Source organism: Podarcis muralis, chromosome 16 (assembly GCF_964188315.1).
Source record: "Podarcis muralis chromosome 16, rPodMur119.hap1.1, whole genome shotgun sequence".
NCBI classification, from domain to species: Eukaryota; Metazoa; Chordata; class Lepidosauria; order Squamata; family Lacertidae; genus Podarcis; species Podarcis muralis.
In genome coordinates, this window is record NC_135670.1 from 2382404 (window position 1) to 2399596 (window position 17193).

The 17193-nt window shown below is 46.3% G+C and overlaps 1 protein-coding gene across 2 annotated transcripts in view; it reads left to right on the forward strand.

The window, feature by feature from the left end:
* Window positions 1-17193, forward strand: part of RORC (RAR related orphan receptor C) — a 93904-nt gene that overhangs the window by 37591 nt on the left and 39120 nt on the right. The window contains exon 2 of one of the 2 annotated variants that reach the window (XM_028710987.2): window positions 2173-2202. In XM_028710987.2, coding sequence (XP_028566820.2) covers window positions 2173-2202 — 30 coding nt within the window. Of the gene's footprint in view, window positions 1-2172; window positions 2203-9629; window positions 9737-17193 lie in introns of those variants that run through there. The other variant, XM_077920200.1, reaches the window with a different exon arrangement.

Consider the following 17193-nt stretch of genomic DNA (forward strand, 5'->3'; position numbering starts at 1 on the left):
CTTCGCTATCAGGTTGTTTGGGCGCTCCCTCTTGTGGCCAAAGTGCAAAACTGCAACACTTTTTGAGAATGTTTACTGTCAAATAGAAATCCAGATGTTTGCTGGGAATTCTTCCTGATTTGCTTGCCGGGTGCCAGACAGCTTCCCATTAGGGATGGGAGGAAAAATTGATTCAGTTTGCATTTAACATTGAATTTATGAAATTTGCAAATTCCCAAAGCAGTATGAGAACCTCGAAGCAGACATCCGCTGAAATTCGTGCTAATCTGAATTTTGCGATGGAGTTCTTCGGTCAGAGTTTGAAAAAATGGACGCATGGGGGGTGTGAAATGAATATATCTGTGAGGATAACATTTTCAAAATGCCTTGCATTAGGCGAAAGTGCATAAAACGAATACATCTTTTTGAAATAACATTGTATTAGGGGAAATCGCTTACAAAAATGTGTCCGTTTGTCAAGACAGTGTGTAAAAATCTGTGCATTGAGGGGGGGGGAGATTCGCACTAAAATGCTGAAGAATTTTCATCAGGATTTTTTTAAAGTCACAAACTGTTTTGGGAATGTGGAGAAGCGAATTTAAGAAACTGCGGCAACTGAAATAGACAAAACCTGCAATCCTAACTTTCTGTTAATCGGTCTTCCACCTCACACTTTTTGGGGCTATGCCCTAAAACGGATTTGTTGTGCTAAGACAACAAAGCACTTGAACCCACTCTGAATTATACCATCCTAGCATTCCCGTCTGCCCTTAGATCAGGGGAGGCTGCTCCCATCTTGCAAACTAGTGGCAATATGGAGCCTAAGGTAAAGGTAAAGGGACCCCTGAACATTAGGTCCAGCCTTGGCCGACTTTGGGGTTGCGGTGCTCATCTCCCTTTACTGGCCAAGGGAGCCGGCGTACAGCTTCCAGGTCATGTGGCCAGCATGACTAAGCCACTTCTGGCAAACCAGAGCAGCACATGGAAACGCCATTTACCTTCCCGCCGGAGCAGTACCTATTTATCTACTTGCACTTTGAGGTGCTTGTAGGTTGGCAGGAGCAGGGACTGAGCAACGGGAACTCACCCTGTCACGGGGATTCGAATCGTGACCTTCTGATCGGCAAGTCCTAGGCTCTGTGGTGGGACCGATTCGGATGGTCCGCCCCCGCCACTTAATGGATCCAAATGGTTTCCAGAGAGTGGTAGGGGATGCTCTATCCCATGTTGATGGCCTTTCAGCTGATTCCCTGGTGGCCCGCTGGAATGTGGAGTTAACCAGGGCTATTGACTGTTTGGCTCCGAAGCGCCCTCTCCAATTGCATGGAGCCCGGAGAGCCCCGTGGTTTTCCACGGATCTGAGGGCAATGAAACAATCGTTGAGACGGCTAGAGCGCCGGTGGCGGATAACTCATTCCGAATCTGACCGGACTCCCATCAGATGTCAAAGCGATAAACATCTACCTGACATTCAGGAGACATCTCAAGGCTGCCCTGTTCAGGGAAGTTTTTAATATGTGACATTTTAGTGTATCTTTCATCTTTGTTGGAAGCCGCCCAGAGTGGCTGGGGAAACCCAGCCAGATGGGCGGGGTACAAATAATAAATTATTATTATTATTATTATTATTATTATTACCCACAGCGCCACCCGCATCCCTAATATGGAGCCTAAAAAACGGTATTTTCTGCTCCCTGAAAAAGCAATTTTGGTACATCAAATACAAAACTCTTGACTTCTCTCTTCCACGGACCTCTGCCCTTTTCTGTCCTTACCTCTTGGTTTCTCGGCCACTTTGCCTCTTTGCTGCTACCCCCCTAGATCTGCTTCCTCCTTAATATCTGGGCACCGGACCTCCCCTGACCACGCCCCACTCTGCCCGCCCCTCTCTCCCTCCTTTCCACCACCCCGTCTCGTTTCCCTTTGGCAAAGTTCTTTCCAACCAAAGTTTCCCAGTCGCTCTGAGCAGGTGGAGTGTTTGCTTTAATTCCGTAGCCAACCTTTTCATGGCTTGCCGAACATTCCGTGACATCACAGCAGCTTGGCCAATCGCAGGCCGGGGCTGTGGGAGAAGATAATTCACCAGGCAAGCAGCTTGCGCTCCTCTGGACCATTGGTTTGTGTTTGGTCTCATTTATTTATTTCTTGAAAACGAATGAATCCATCTTAACTTGCCCTCTTCTTGATTCGCAGGGTCAGCAGCAATGAAGAAGACGCACACGTGTGAGTAGGATTTCATTATTTGTTGGGTTTGGTAGGAGGACGGTAGCTTTTTTGAAAAAGGAAAGTCCATGAAATTACCAGGTTTTTCCTGCCCCTCAGCTCACCCCGATCTCTGAGCAAGTGCAAAGTACCCACTACTCAACATCAGGTTAACCACATCAGAGAACGTAAGCACTTAGAAAGTCTCCCCCCTGTATCTTCCTGCCAGCTGCTAAGCACTTTGCAACAACTCCTTTGCAAGTTAATGATCGACAGCTGCAAACGCAATGCTCAAATGCTTTAAAAAGAACAGTGTCCTGGGATAATAATAATAATAATAATAATAATAATAATAATAATAATAATAATAATAATAATAATATATTTATACCCCGCCCATCTGGCTGGGTTTCCCCAGCCACTCTGGGCAGCTTCCAACAAAACACTAAAATACAATAACCTACTAAACATTAAAAGCTTCCCTAAACAGGGCTGCCTTCAGATGTCTTCTAAAAGTTTGGTAGCTATTTTTCTCTTTGACATCTGGTGGGAGGGCATTCCACAGGGCGGGTGTCACCACCGAGAAGGCCCTCTGCCTGGTTCTCTGTAACCTCACTTTTCGCAATGAGGGAACTGCCAGAAGGCCCTCGGAGCTGGACCTCAGTGTCCGGGCAGAACGATGGGGGTGGAGATGCTTCTTCAGGTATACTGGACCGAGGCCGTTTAGGGCTTTAAAGGTCAGCACCTTTAAAGGGTCTCGCAAGCAGGTCTTGAAATCCATTAGTGACACAGAGAGATGTCTCACACCAAGCCAAGGCCATTGTCCCATCTAGATCAGGACTCCCTACACTGACGGGCAGAGGCTCTCCAGGATTCCAGACCAGGCTGTCCCCTGCCTGGAAGTGCCAGGGACCGGCCTTCAGTAACTGGCCTTTGCAGGTAAAGTGTCACTGCACATGGAGGCTCCATTCAGCTGTCGTGGCTTGGCGACCATCTATAGCCCATTCCTCTGTGTATTTGTCAAATAGGTTAGGGTGAAGCCTTCCCGAACCTATGGTCCTCCGGCTATTGCTGAGCTGTAGCTCTCAATATCCTTGAGAGTTGGCCAGGATGGCTGGAGCTGATTGGAGTTGGAGTCCACAAACATCACAGAACTACAATGCCCATCATCCCTGCCTGTTGGCCATGCCAACTGAAGCTGATGGGAGATGTAGTTCAATGGCATTCTTTGACTCCAACTCCCATCTGCCCCTGCAAACATGGCCAGCAAGGGATGGTCGGACCACCAATGTTCTTGGACTCCAGTTCCCATCAGCCCTAGCCAGTGTGGCCAGGACTACTAACTTGGCTCCACGACTGTGGGTGCCCAGGGCCATGGGTACTGTGAACCTGGCACTGAGTTGAGTTGATAAAACTTTATTCGCATTAGCCAATGGCCATAGCAACAGTAAAACATTACAGTATATGCAGAAAAGGAAATTTGATAAAAGAGCACAATTTAAAGTCTTGAATCAGCAGTCAGTTAGTGGCCCTTATTCTGATTGCCCCTGCTATGAACCTAGCAACCTTTGCTGTTATCTGCTCATTTTGATCTGATAGAAGAAAGGACATTGTGGCAGTGGTTGAGCGCCCTGGGATGGTTAGTACGAGTGGGGTGATGATCTCGTTCCTCAGCTCTTTGTAGAGAGTACAGGACAGGAGGACTTGTGCCACTGTTTCGGTGCTACCGTCTCCACAGGGGCAAAGACATTTCTCAGGCAGGATCTTTTGGAATCGACCCTCAAGCACCGCAGATGGCAAAACATCCAGTCTTGCAAGTGTAAAAGCACATCTGTATTTTGGGATAATAAGTTTGTGCAGATATGGGGCCAGAGAATCAAAATGGAGAGGTGGAAAATGAACATACCAAGGGCAGAATTTCTTTATAGTGGCCAGGTTGTTCTGATGCTCAATATCTTTTAGACATTGACCAATTAGGCTGTTTGCTTTAGTGGGGCCCATAGTGAGCAGGTGTTGTGGGGATAGGCCACAAGAGTGAGGTTTTTGATAGACGGTTTTAATCCAGGCACTTTTATGGGAGTCTTGAAGTACTAGGGATAGTAAACAAGGGGGGATTTGAGTTTAGGCGGAGCCAGAAGTTAAGAGTTCTTTGCCAAGTCTGTACTTCTGATGAAGGGAGACTTGCCTCCAGTCTCAATGATGCGTTTGGGACGCATGGTGGTACAGAAAAAATCTGCCTTAGGAACTTTGATTGAACAGCTTCCGAAGTGCTAAGGTGGTTACCAGTCCAATTCTGAGCCCTGTATAGTAGCTGTGCTAGGGGTTTAGCTTGGAAGACTTCTAGGGCTGATTGTACAGTGGTGCCTCGCAAGACGAAATTAATTCGTTCCGCAAGTTTTTTCTTCTTGCGAGTTTTTCGTCTTGCGAAGCACGGTTTCCCATAGGAATGCATTGAAAATCAATCAATGCGTTCCTATGGAGATCGCCCGGGGACAGAGGGGAAGCGCCACGCGCCTTCCCCTCTGTCCCCGGACCTGTTTTAAAGCAAGGGAAGGGGCAGCGGGGAGAATCGCTTCTCCCCGTTGCCGCCCCTTGGTTCAAAAGGGGTCCGGGGAGAGAGGGGAAGGCGCGTGCGCCTTCCCCTCTGTCCCCTCTTTTGAAGCAAGGGGCAGAGGGGAGAAGATCGCTTCTCCTCGCTGCCGCCCCTTGGTTCAAAAGGGGTCCGGGGACAGAGGGGAAGGCGCACGCGCCTTCCCCTCTGTCCCCGGAGATTGCGAGGCTGGCAACGGGGAGAAGCGATCTTCTCCCTGCCGCCCTTGCTTCAAAAGAGGTCCGGGGTTTTGCGAAGCAAGCCCATAGGGAAATGCGTCTTGCGAAGCGGCTAAGAAAACGAAAAACTCCTTCGTCTAGCGAGTTTTTCATCTTCCGAGGCGTTCGTCTTGCGGGGTACCACTGTATATGGTTGCCACCCTTTGCATGGAAAAAGCGAATCAAAGTCTTGGCACTTTGGGATGCTTTTTTTTTCCTTCACATTTTTGGTGTGCTGCCCATGACCCCGTGAAAGCTTTGACCTGTTTGATTGGCTGATTGTCCATACGCCAACTGTGGGGCCTCTATTTTCTTGAGTAAACCATAACTTTGGTTTTCTGATAGTTTACAACCAGGTGTTATCTCTGGCAATAGACTGAGAATTCTCTTATCAGTCTTTTTAGGCCTATTTCTGTTTGGGATAAGAGGACCGCATCATCAGCATATAATAGTACAGAGATTGGTTTTGAGGCCAGTTTAGGGGCATGGATATTTGTGGGTGCCCGGACCATTCATGGATAATTTTGTGGGTGCTCGGTGTCAGGTGGCTGTTGCGGTTGCTCGAGAGTAACCAGGCAGGACTCCGACCTGTGTTTTACAGGCTTTATTTTGGTGCAAACTATTTACAGTGAAGAGCCCCAAAGCTCATGTCTGGCTCAATCGCTAGCAGAATCCGGGAGTGGTCCTTTTTGGACCTCCCCCAACATAAGAGTTTTGTTACCCCCAACGGTCTCCTCCCCTCTCTGCGCCTCAAACTACTGCGCAGGATGGGCGATGGTAAGGGCGTGTTTCCCTCCTGTCCGGCTTGCCCAGAAGCTGAGTTAAGGCTCCCACCAGCATCCTCTGGTCCTTGCCTCTCTTCCCCACTGGAGGTGGGGCTTTCCTCCTCCCCGGAAGAGGAGCTTCTTCGCAAGATTTTCGGAGGCTCCCTGTAACACAACTGCCCTTCTATTTCTCGCCTCTGAGCCAATGGCAGTTCCCTGAGACTCGGGCACTCAGGGCCCCAGGGAGTTGGCACCTGTGAACATGGCCAAAAGTCAAGGATGATGGGAATTGGAGTCCATTGGCTCGTCTAGCTTAGAACTGTCTATTCAGACCACTGGTCCTGCTGGTTGCCAGGAGCCAGAGTCCAGCCACCTCCAACATGGTCGTGCCAGTGGGCCCTTGTCGTTCCTCATTCGTTGCAGCTCCTTGTGCTCAGTTGCTTTTCTCTTGACGCCCCAGGACCTACTTTCTTTTCCACCTCCGGTGCCTCTGTGGGTTGGGGCGGATAGGGGAGAGAAATGGGGACATTGGCGTATTTCCCCCTCTTATTTGATACCTGGAACAGGATCTGTGTGGTGGGCCCCTTCCTGTCGCTGTGGGACGCAGATCAGCACCACGGTTCTCTGCACGACGGGATGCGGTTGGGCTCGCCCAAGCACTGAGCGGGGCTCCATCTCGGGAAATGGAGGGCGTCCTGGCCTGACGTCGTGCTTTGCGGTGGGGGTGGGGGTGTTTGACCTCGATAAACAGGGAGGGCGAGGCGGGTCGGCCACGTCAGATGTGTCAAAACAAGGGTGCAGGCCTTGAGTTTAGAGGCCCACATTGTCTAGCCTCTTGTTCTCACCATGGCCAAATGTAGCCATGGCTGCCATGTTGGGTGGGTGGACAAACTTGTGGAGGAGAGGGCTTTGTTGTTGTTTAGTCGTTTAGTCCAGTGTTCCCCAACCTTGGGCCTCCAGCTGTTTTTGGACTACAATTCCCATCATCCTTGACCACTGGTCTTGCTAGCGAGGGATGATGGGAGTTGTAGTCCAAAAACAGCTGGAGGCCCAAGGTTGGGGAACACTGATTTAGTCGTGTCTGCCTCTTCGTGACCCCCTGGACCAGAGCACACCAGGCACTTCTGTCTTCCACTGCCTCCCACAGTTTGGTCAAACTCATGCTGGTAGCTTCCAGAACACTGTCCCACCATCTCGTCCTCTGTCGTCCCCTTCTCCTTGTGCCCTCCATCTTTCCCAGCATCAGGGTCTTTTCCAGAGAGTCTTCTCTTCTCATGAGGTGGCCAAAGTCTTGGAGCCTCAGCTTCAGGATCTGTCCTTCCAGGGAGCACTCAATGCTGATTTCCTTCAGAATGGAGAGGTTGGATCTTCTTGCAGTCCATGGGACTCTCAAGAGTCTCCTCCAGCACCAGAATTCAAAAGCATCCATTCTTCGGCGATCAGCCTTCTTGATGGTCCAGCTCTCACTTCCATACATCACTACTGGGAAAACCATAGCTTTTACTATACGGACCTTTGTTGGCAAGGTGATGTGTCTGCTTTTTAAGATGCTGTCTAGGTTTGTCATCGCCTTTCTCCCAAGAAGCAGGCGTCTTTTAATTTTGTGGCTGCTGTCACCATCTGCAGTGATCATGGCACCCAAGAAAGTAAAATCTCTCACTGCCTCCATTTCTTCCCCTTCTATTTGCCAGGAGGTCATGGGACCAGTGGCCATGATCTTCGTTTTTTTGATGTTGAGCTTCAGACCGTATTTTGCACTCTCCTCTTTCACCCTCACCGATGGCTATTAGCCACGATTTCTATGTTCTGCCCTCACTGTTGGAGGCAGTCATGCTTCTGGAAACCTCAGGAGGGGAGAGGACCTCTTGTACTCAAATCCCGGTGCAGGTTTTGCATAATGGGCATCTGGTTGGCCACTGTGAGCACAGGACGCTGGACTAGATGGGCCACCCGCTTGATCCAGCAGGGCTCTCCATATGTTCAGGTGCCCCAAAGAACCAAGGAATTGAGATAAACTGTCTCTGGACCTGGAGGTTCCATAAGAACCTCAGAAGATCCTGCAGGCCAGAGGGGACCCATCTAGTCCAGCATCCCTGAATCTCGCAACTTCCATTGTGTGTTCTTTCACCTTTTTTTTAATAGTAAATTTTATTAGTATTTTCCACACAACAACATGAAAAATATCGAAAAATAACAATACACAACACAAAAACCAGCATACAAAAAAACCAAAATCCATACCTTACAAGTTAATAATATAAACACTAAAAAGAAAAACAAACATTGACTTCCACCAATCCCACAGCACCTCCTTCATCTCTCATTGTGTCTTCCTGTTTTCCTGATCATCTCTATCCTAGCATCTAGATATAAATCCCTCTTTCTTATCCTTTCACTTCACAAGGTTATTCCAGACTCAGACAGATTTCTATCCTCGAACCTTGGCTTTTAAGGTATTCATTTAGACACTCCCGTTCCTTTTTCACTTCACTTTTTGGTTTTTGTCTTGTTATATCTGTCAATTTGGCTAATTCTAAATATTCTGAAAGCTTACATAACCACTCTCCCCTAGTGGGTAACTTATTCCTTTTCAATACTTAGCCACCAGGATTCTTGCTGCAGACATTGCGTATAAGAAAAATTTAGTTTTGTCTTTTGGAATATCATCATTTAAAATTCCTAAAAGGAATGCCTATGGGCTTTTACTATATGATATTCTTAGTATGTTCTTTATTTCCTCGTGGATCATGCTCCAAAGTTTCCCAATTTTGGGGCATGTCCACCACATATGGTAGAAGGTTCCTTTTTATTTCTTACATCTCCAGCACTTATTATTATATGTTTTATTCATTTTTGCCAGCCTTTCTGGTGCCAGGTACCACCTGTGATCCATTGCGTGTTCATGAGTTCAAGTGTCATGAGGGAGGGAGAAGAACTGGTACCACCACTAACGTTTTCCTTTCTGATCTGAGTGCTGGACAGGTGCGCTGTTGGGGTGCTATTTGTGGGGAGAAATCTCCCTAAATGGGCAGCCACCACACTTCCTTTTTCCTTCTTCTCCTCCTTCTTTACTTCCATATTTGGAGTCCTTTCTTGACACTCCAGAAACAGCCGTACGCTGTGCATCTGGAATGCTTGGTTTTAGCCACATCAACTGTGCGCACGCTGTCAGTGGTGTCTGAAGGGGTCCGAGGTCTGAAGACCTCTTGCTCCAAACTGCAGGAGCGAGGAGAGTTCAGCCGTTGCGCTTGAGTCCTGCTTGCAAGCTTCTCTTTGGGGGGCCACCTTGTTAAGTCACTGTGGGAACGAGGTGCTGGAGCAATGCATCTTTGGCCTGATCCAGCCCTTGGAACCAGGCATTTAGGGCCATATCACGCCCATTCGGCTCCGATTTTGCCAGTTGCTTACTTGTTTCCAGGCCCAAATCTGGGCGCTGATTTTTAACCCTTAAACATCCTGAGCCAGAGTGTGGTACCTTTGGCCATCCCAGGGACGACGTTGCCATCGCGACCAACCCTTGATGTGACTTTCCCCTTGAAACAGAAAGCCACATTCCAGCCTCAGAGTTTTCTGTGCTCACCATCTCCCGCCTCAGACCCTCTCATCCTTCCACGCCCCCCCAAACGGAAACTTTTCTTGTGGCTTTTTCATCTCCTCTCTGCCTTTCTCTTTGGCCTTCTGTGGGTTTGGAACTTTCCAACTCACTGCTCTCTCTGTCTCTCTTACCCCCCCCCCCAAAAAAAATTTACAGCCGGAGTTTCTGATTGGCTGTTGGGAGCGCCAGTATGCGGGGTGCTGTGTCACCTGTCAGTCTGCTGATGGTGCCGCCTTTTTTAAAAAAGGAAATCTGACTCCACACACACACACACACACTCCCCAAAAGCGCTTCTCGCTCGTTGCAGCTGATGCCCAGAGACGAACAGGTGTTGCAGAATCAAACCGCTGACAGTCCCCTTCCCCACAAGCCGTCTTCACCATGCGAGGTATGTGGGGAGAGGGGGAGAGGTTGGGGGAGGCAAAGTGACCGCTTGGGGCCACCTGTTGGCTTTCAGCCGGCGCCAGAGCAATGGGGTGTTTGATGGGACCCCCCAGAAACCCATAACGGAGCGGAGCCAGGGCTGCAGGATGCCACCTGTGGCTTTAAAGCCAGCTCCAGAGCCCAGAACAATTGGGCTGTGTGTGTGTGTGTGTGTGTGTGTGTGTGTGTTTGCACTGAATTTTTCAAACGTTTTCACGGTAACCTTCAAATCAAATGCATTGTTTCCTAATTTGACTTTCTCACCTTCACCTCCCCAGTGTTTTTGCTCACACCTTTTCTACTGCATTATATATTTGTCTAGCACAAAAAAGTTTCTCTATTGAAGTTATTTTATCATTTTTCTTCCCCTGCTTTTATCTCAAATACTGCCCGCGATTTGACTCTGTTTGTATGTGTGTGTGTATACACACACACACACACACACACACAAATATATATATATAGTTATTTAGTTGTGTCCGCCTCTTCATGACCCCCTGGACCAGAGCACAGCAGGCACTCCGGTCTTCCACTGCCTCCCGCAGTTTGGTCAAACTCATGCTGGTAGCTTCGAGAACACTGTCCCACCATCTTGTCCTCTGTCGTCCCCTTCTCCTTGTGCCCTCCATCTTTCCCAACATCAGAGTCTTTTCCAGGGAGTCTTCTCTTCTCAGGAGGTGGCCAAAGTCTTGGAGCCTCAGCTTCAGGATCTGTCCTTCCAGTGAGCACTCAGGGCTGGTTTCCTTCAGAATGGAGAGGTTTGATCTTCTTGCAGTCCATGGCACTCTCAAGAGGCTCCTCCAGCACCAGAATTCAAAAGCATCCATTCTTCAGTGATATATATATATATAGTCCACAAAAGTCCTCTATGAAGAGTTGGTCATTTTTATCTCTAAATTTCGCGGTTTCTGTATAGTCCATTGCTTTCAAATCCACTCCTCCTTTGTTGGAACTTTCTCTTCTTCCCATTTCTGTGCATATAATATTCTAGCTGCCATTGTCACAGACATAAATAGTTTGGTCACCTTCTTTGGGATAGCTGTCCCTATTATACATGTAAGGAAAACGTCTGGTCTTTTGGAAACAGCCCATTTAAACATATTCTTCATTATAGTTCATCAAGTTTTTCCCAAAACTTTTTGGTTGTGTACATATCCACCACATGGAACAATCATGTTTTTTGACGGGACCCCAAAAGGCCCAATCCCTGAGCAGGGCCAAAGTTGTGGCTTTCCTAATCTAAGGGCTGTGTTGCTCAAGGAACCCCCTTCAAAAGAATAATAATGCTAATATCGTTGGTGAGCTGATAATGGTGTGCAATGCTGAATTTCTTGCCTTGCCTACGTTCCTGGAGTCTGTAGAGTAGGGATTTGGCGAGAATTTTGAATTGTATGTATAGCTTATATATAAATCGTATGCGTGCTTTACATTTGTCTGGTCCTGTTTGGCTGCAACCTGTGTTTGGTTGCCTTGTTAATCAGCTCGAATTTGAACTGGTTCACACGGAAAGGTGATCCGGCCCAAATTTGTACTTTCCTAGTCGAAACTTCACCGTCCTTTGAAATTCGCACACCTGCGAATTTTGCAGTCTGGTTCTCCGGCCAAGCAGCGCCTCAAAAAGAAAAAGAAAAAGGCATATTCACATTGGTAAAAATAAGTTATGCACCCCCAAAAAAGTGTCCTTTTAGGGAATACGGGGAAACGGCTTTGCCAAAATGTGCATTGGGAGAAATATTTGCCTGTGTGTCTCTTAGGAGAAATTTGCACAAGAAGGCTAGTGAATTTTCACGAGGACATTTCATTTTATTTTACATCCTAGATTGATGGATTTCATGGTCCTTGGTTAAACATCTTGGTTGTAATTTTAGCTCTGGAATTTATGGGTGCAGATTATAGATCCTTCCAATGAATGAATAAAATGCCACCTCACATCCCTGTCTATCACAGGGATGGGGCCGTAGAGTTTTTCTTGGCTTTGCAAGAAGGTGAGACTGTAATGGGCTTAAGTTACGGAGGGAGGGAGAGATTTTGGCTGAAAGTTCTCAGCAGTTCAGAGCAATTCAGCAGTTTCCAAAAGGGTTGTGGTGAACTCTCTCTCTCACCAGAGCTCTTCCAGATGGGCAGCCATCCATCAGGGAGGACCTAACTCTCGATATCTGGCATTGAGCAGTTGGTTTGACTAGATGGCTTTACAAGAACGCCTTCTCTTGCACTGCCGTTATTTAAAAAGCAAAAGCAAATACTAAAAGTGATCATCACTTTTTTTTAGTCTTCGGTATACTTTCGATGTATCTTGGTCATACAGTCACTAAAAGTCAGTGCAAGTTTGCTCTTATTCTCTCCATTTTACGGATGAAAGGAAACAGCGGTAGTTTAATTCACGACCTCTTCACGTATCTGTGCTGCGTCAAGATTTGCAATGAGAATTTGCCTGTTTCTTGCTGGTACTCGGCATTCGACACAGTCGAGAATGACAGGGGGAATTTAAAACCGTTTCCTTCTGGTAATGAATCACGGGTTGTTTCTCTACACACCCCAGTTAAAATATTCTCACCCTTATTAAATCCAGGTATATTTAATTCAAATCAGGCTCATGCATGTTCTGTTCTTTCTGGGTGGGGGGTTGCTGAGTCGTGTTACAACATGTTGATTTTCCTGGGTTGGGGGGCAAATATATTTTTCTTTCTCCATTGCCTGGCCATTTAGAAGTCTCTTGAGTCTCTCCCCAGATCTCCTTTCACAAAGACAACCTGAATTTTTCAGGGTTAAATGGAGCACCCCCAGTCGGCCAGGTGTGAAACTCTTGTTGGGTAGAATCATGGTTTTAATGCTATTAATGGACTACCATTGATCTGCACTTGACAAAGGAGAAAGGAGGGACCAGGTCCTCTGCCCTCCAAGGACCTGTAAAAAATGGATACCAGGGAGAAGGCAGAAAGAGGCAAAGGTGAACAGAACAAGCTTCTGTGTCTGAAACTTGGCCGTCCTTTGCCATTTGCATTTCTCTGAATTTTGCAGTGCAGTCTTCCCTCCAAGTAATGTCTCCAAAGATGCACATAACTGGGGTTACGAGTGTGTAAAAATGCACTTTTGCGACAGTGGCGTACAAAAACGCATTAAAATTAGGGGAAATCGCTTTGCAAGCATTTGCATATTGGACAAAATTGCAGCAGTGTATACGAGGCAAAATCTGCAGATGGCTTTAATTGAGGGCTTCTTTCAAAAATTGTCAAACTGATATGGAAATGCAGGAAAATGAACTTGAGACTGGGGGGAAATGAGAAATCGAGAGGAGCCAAAATGGACAGATTTGCCCATCCCCAGTTTTGAGTATGTCTTAGTAAGAACTGCCCTACCTTACAAAATTGTTGTTCGATCCATGCAGAGCTTGCAATACTCTTAAAATAAGTATATAACTTCTTTCCAAAAGAAGATCAGGATCGAGCCCATCCACTTAATTTGTAGCCACACTTTTCTGAATTTCAGTAGAAGATGTATTTCTGATATCCACCACTGTCTTATGTAACTGAAGCTATTCATATTTTCTTAACTCTGCCACACTCCCACATGCTTTAATCTTTGTGCATCTGGACCACAAATATTTCTGTGTTGTTTTTTTTAAAAAATGTGTCATCTTTAAAGCTAATTGTTTGAATTAACTACTAATTCAACGTGTTTCTCTGCGCTCTGAAAGTCATTCTTAAACTATTTTTATTATTGTTGGCCTCTTCAAAAGGGCTCTTATGAAACAGTTCTATGTTTAGGCAATTTTAAAAAAATCTAAAATTAAAATATTTGGCGCTAGTCCTCAAGGTGTTTTAGCGGGGGGGGGGGGGCTCAGATTCAATATAAAGCGGTCTGGATGATTTTGTGGTGTTTAGCAAATGTCCAGGCAAGTATCTGCAGACAGGAACTGAAACTTGAATCTTGAAACTGGTTGCCGCTAGTCCTCATTGCGAAGTGACAAATTATTCAGAAGAAAGCCGGGTTGTTTCATTTTGTCATACTTAGTAATAGCAGTTAGTAAGGAGCTCTGATAACCTTGAATGAATGGGTTATTTGTTGTGGTCGCTGAGCAATAGAAGTGAACACACAATTAAAGTATGCAGCTGGTTAGAACAAGACGCTAATGTAATGGTGATGTATCTTCACGAGGACTCGGGGAAAGAAAAGAAAAGAAAACAATCCCTAACTGATGCATAAATGTTGGGAAGTGAGCTCAAGACAAAAAAAAATATGAGGTAGTCCTCAACACATATTTCAGTCTTAAAAAGTAGCCATGTTGTTTTTAAACATGAAATCACACAAATCAGCATTGTGAATCTTCCAAAATCAACAGCACCCAGGAACCGCGTGTCAGCAAAATACCGATGGTTTCATCCAGCGAAGTCCCACTCAGAGTTGCACGCATTGAAATTAAGATGCCTAACTTAGTCGTGCATATGAACTTCAGTGGGTCTACTCAGCGTAGGACTAGCATCGAATACCACCTGCACATTCCACCCCACTAGGAACTGACCTGAAAAATTGTCCAGATCTGCACTGAATGTATTTTGCAGCCGTCTCAGTAATACGGGAAGAAGTGTCCTTTAACCAAAAAATATACCTAATCTATAGAAAGGAGCTCTTAAATCAGGCATCCCCAAACTCGGCCCTCCAGATGTTTTGGGACTACAACTCCCATCATCCCTAGCTAACAGGACCAGTGGTCAGGGATGATGGGAACTGTAGTCCCAAAACATATGGAGGGCCGAGTTTGGGGGTACCTGCCTTAAATAGAGGGAGAATCAACCTCTCTCTCTGCACTCCCTATACAAGTTATGATGCAAAAGGACTTGATCGGCAGCCTATTGCTCCAGCTCCACTCAGACAAAAGCATCTGTTAACTCCGGTCTTCTCAAATCGTCCATTTATACAGGAAGCTGCGTTCTAGTGGGTCAGACCACCGGTCTATCTACCTCAGTATGGTCTACACTGACTGACAGCGACTCACCCAAGATTTCAGGCAGGAGATTTCTCCCAGCCCTATCAGAAGATGCTAGGGACTGAACCGGGAACCTTCTGCGTGCAAAGTAGATGTTCACTCAACTACAACCCTTAAATTATCAATTTCAGAAGGCAGCGCATTGTGACGAGTGAGCACAAGCGCACTCCTGTGTTTTGGAGGCGGTTAATGTATGCTCCTATGAAGCTCTACTGAGCCCATAATTCAGGGATTTCTTGGCTTCAGTGATGCTGCAGATTGTAAGTTGTCTAACTTTCACAGGCTGAGAGTATTGGGCCCCATCTTGAAACCATGATTTCCCAACACATCTGGAGAGAGGAGAATATTTTCTATCTCTCTTTAATCCATTGACGGAAGTCTGAAAACTTCCTTTGCTTAGGAGGTTAAAAAGCGAAGCAAAGCCCAGGAACATCGCATAAAGAGAACTATAACCCTAATAGTTTGGGAGAAAAGCAGGATATAAATGCATTAAATAAATAAAAATAAATTGGGTCGGCGGGAGAATATTATTGGGTGTTGATTATGGTTTTTTTATTTTTGCTGCTCCATTTTGGGTTGCATTTTTTTAAAACACAGAGATTTGGAAAAACAGAATGGGAATGTATGTTTCCTCCCCCGCTTGAAGAACTATCTTTCTCCACAAATTCCTCCAGGTTCTTTGAGATCTGTTAGAGAAGCATTGCTAACTTTCCCATATATAACATCTGGAAGGATGGGTCCCTTAATATCACAAGCATGAATATCACAAGCTTCTAATTTTTTTGTTGCTGGGGCGACTGTGGTTGGGCAAAAGTGTCAATTTCAGTTTCTCTCCTTTTTCATTTTTTTCATTTTTCCACTGCAAAGTTCAGTTCTGCACATTCCCACATCAGTCTGTGATCGTTACTTTTCAAAAAGGAAAGGTCCCACTGAATATTCGCCAGCGTTTTTGCGAAAGTTTCTTCTAATATCCACAAATTTGTGTGGCACTTTGCCAATGCATCCATTTTCCCCAAAAAAACACAGCACAACTTTGTGTGCCATTTTCACATTCATATGGCTTTCTATGCACATTTTATTCTGGCAACTTCCTTTTTGTATACAAAAAGATCTGCTTTACAAAACTCTGAGAAGGGCAGATTTTGGAGGATGGGTTTGTTTTGAATTCCTGCATCGTTTTGCAAAGTTCAGCGTAGGCCGGTCCACTTTCAGGTGTGAAATGGATTGCATTTCTCCCCTCGCTCCTATCTGCAACGTGACCCAAGTTTTACGTCATTCTGATCTTTGCCTTTTTATATTATTCCTGCCTTTGCTCTTGCAGACACCTCCTTGAGAGTCTTTTGCTTTCAGGATTTAGCGGTGCAGGGTTGCATTAAATGGGGGTCCTACTGAGAGTTAATGAGCGCAGCTACCATAGGTTCGTTAATTTCAGAAGTTAAATGCTGAGCAATTGGACACAACACTGATAAATTTGTGTATGATGATGATGATGCTACAAAAGACGGCATCATTGTACGCCATAGGAATTCACCTAGGCCAGGGATGAAGAATCTGGGGGTCTCTATACATTGCTAAGGGACACGGGTGGTGTTGTGGTTAAACCACATAGCCTAGGGCTTGCCGATCGGAAGGTCGGCAGTTTGAATCCCCGTGATGGGGTGAGCTCCCGTTGCTCAGTCCCTACTCCTGCCAACCTAACAGTTTGAAAGCATGTCAAAGTGCAAGTAGATAAATAGGTACCGCTCCAGCGGGAAGGTAAATGGCGTTTCCGTGCGCTGCTCTGGCCAGAAGCGGCTTAGTCCTGCTGGCCACATGACCAGGAAGCTGTACGCCGGCTCCTTCGGCCAGTAAAGCGAGATGAGTACCGCAACCCCAGAGTCGGTCACGACTGGACCTAATGGTCAGGGGTCCCTTTACCTTTTACTGAGAGTTAATAAGTGCAACTACCATAAGTTTGTTAATTTCAGTAGTTACATGCTGAGCAGTTGGACACAACACTGATAAATTTGTGTGCGATGATGATGATGATGATACAAAAGATTGCATCATTGTACATCATAGAAATTCACCTAGGCCAGGGCTGAGGAATCTGGTGGTCTTGAAACATTGCTAGGCTTTCATAATCCCTGACTGCTAGCTATGCAAACTGATGGGACTTAGAGTCCAACAAGATCTGTCCCCACCACCACTTCTTTAAGCCCACATTTAAATCTCTGCTGGGACTTCCAAAACCTTCGCTTCGACTCAGCGGTACCCTCTTTCTCTTGCCCTGTCCGCATGTTTGTTGCGCCTTTTTTTTAACCCTGTCAGTTTAAGCAACAAAGAGGGTCCCTTCCTCACTCAACTTGCACCAGAGGTTTCTCAAGGAAACACTTTGCGCTCGACTTAACAGCTGCTTTCCCGCTCCCCACAACTTAAATTTTCGGCAGGCGCCCAGA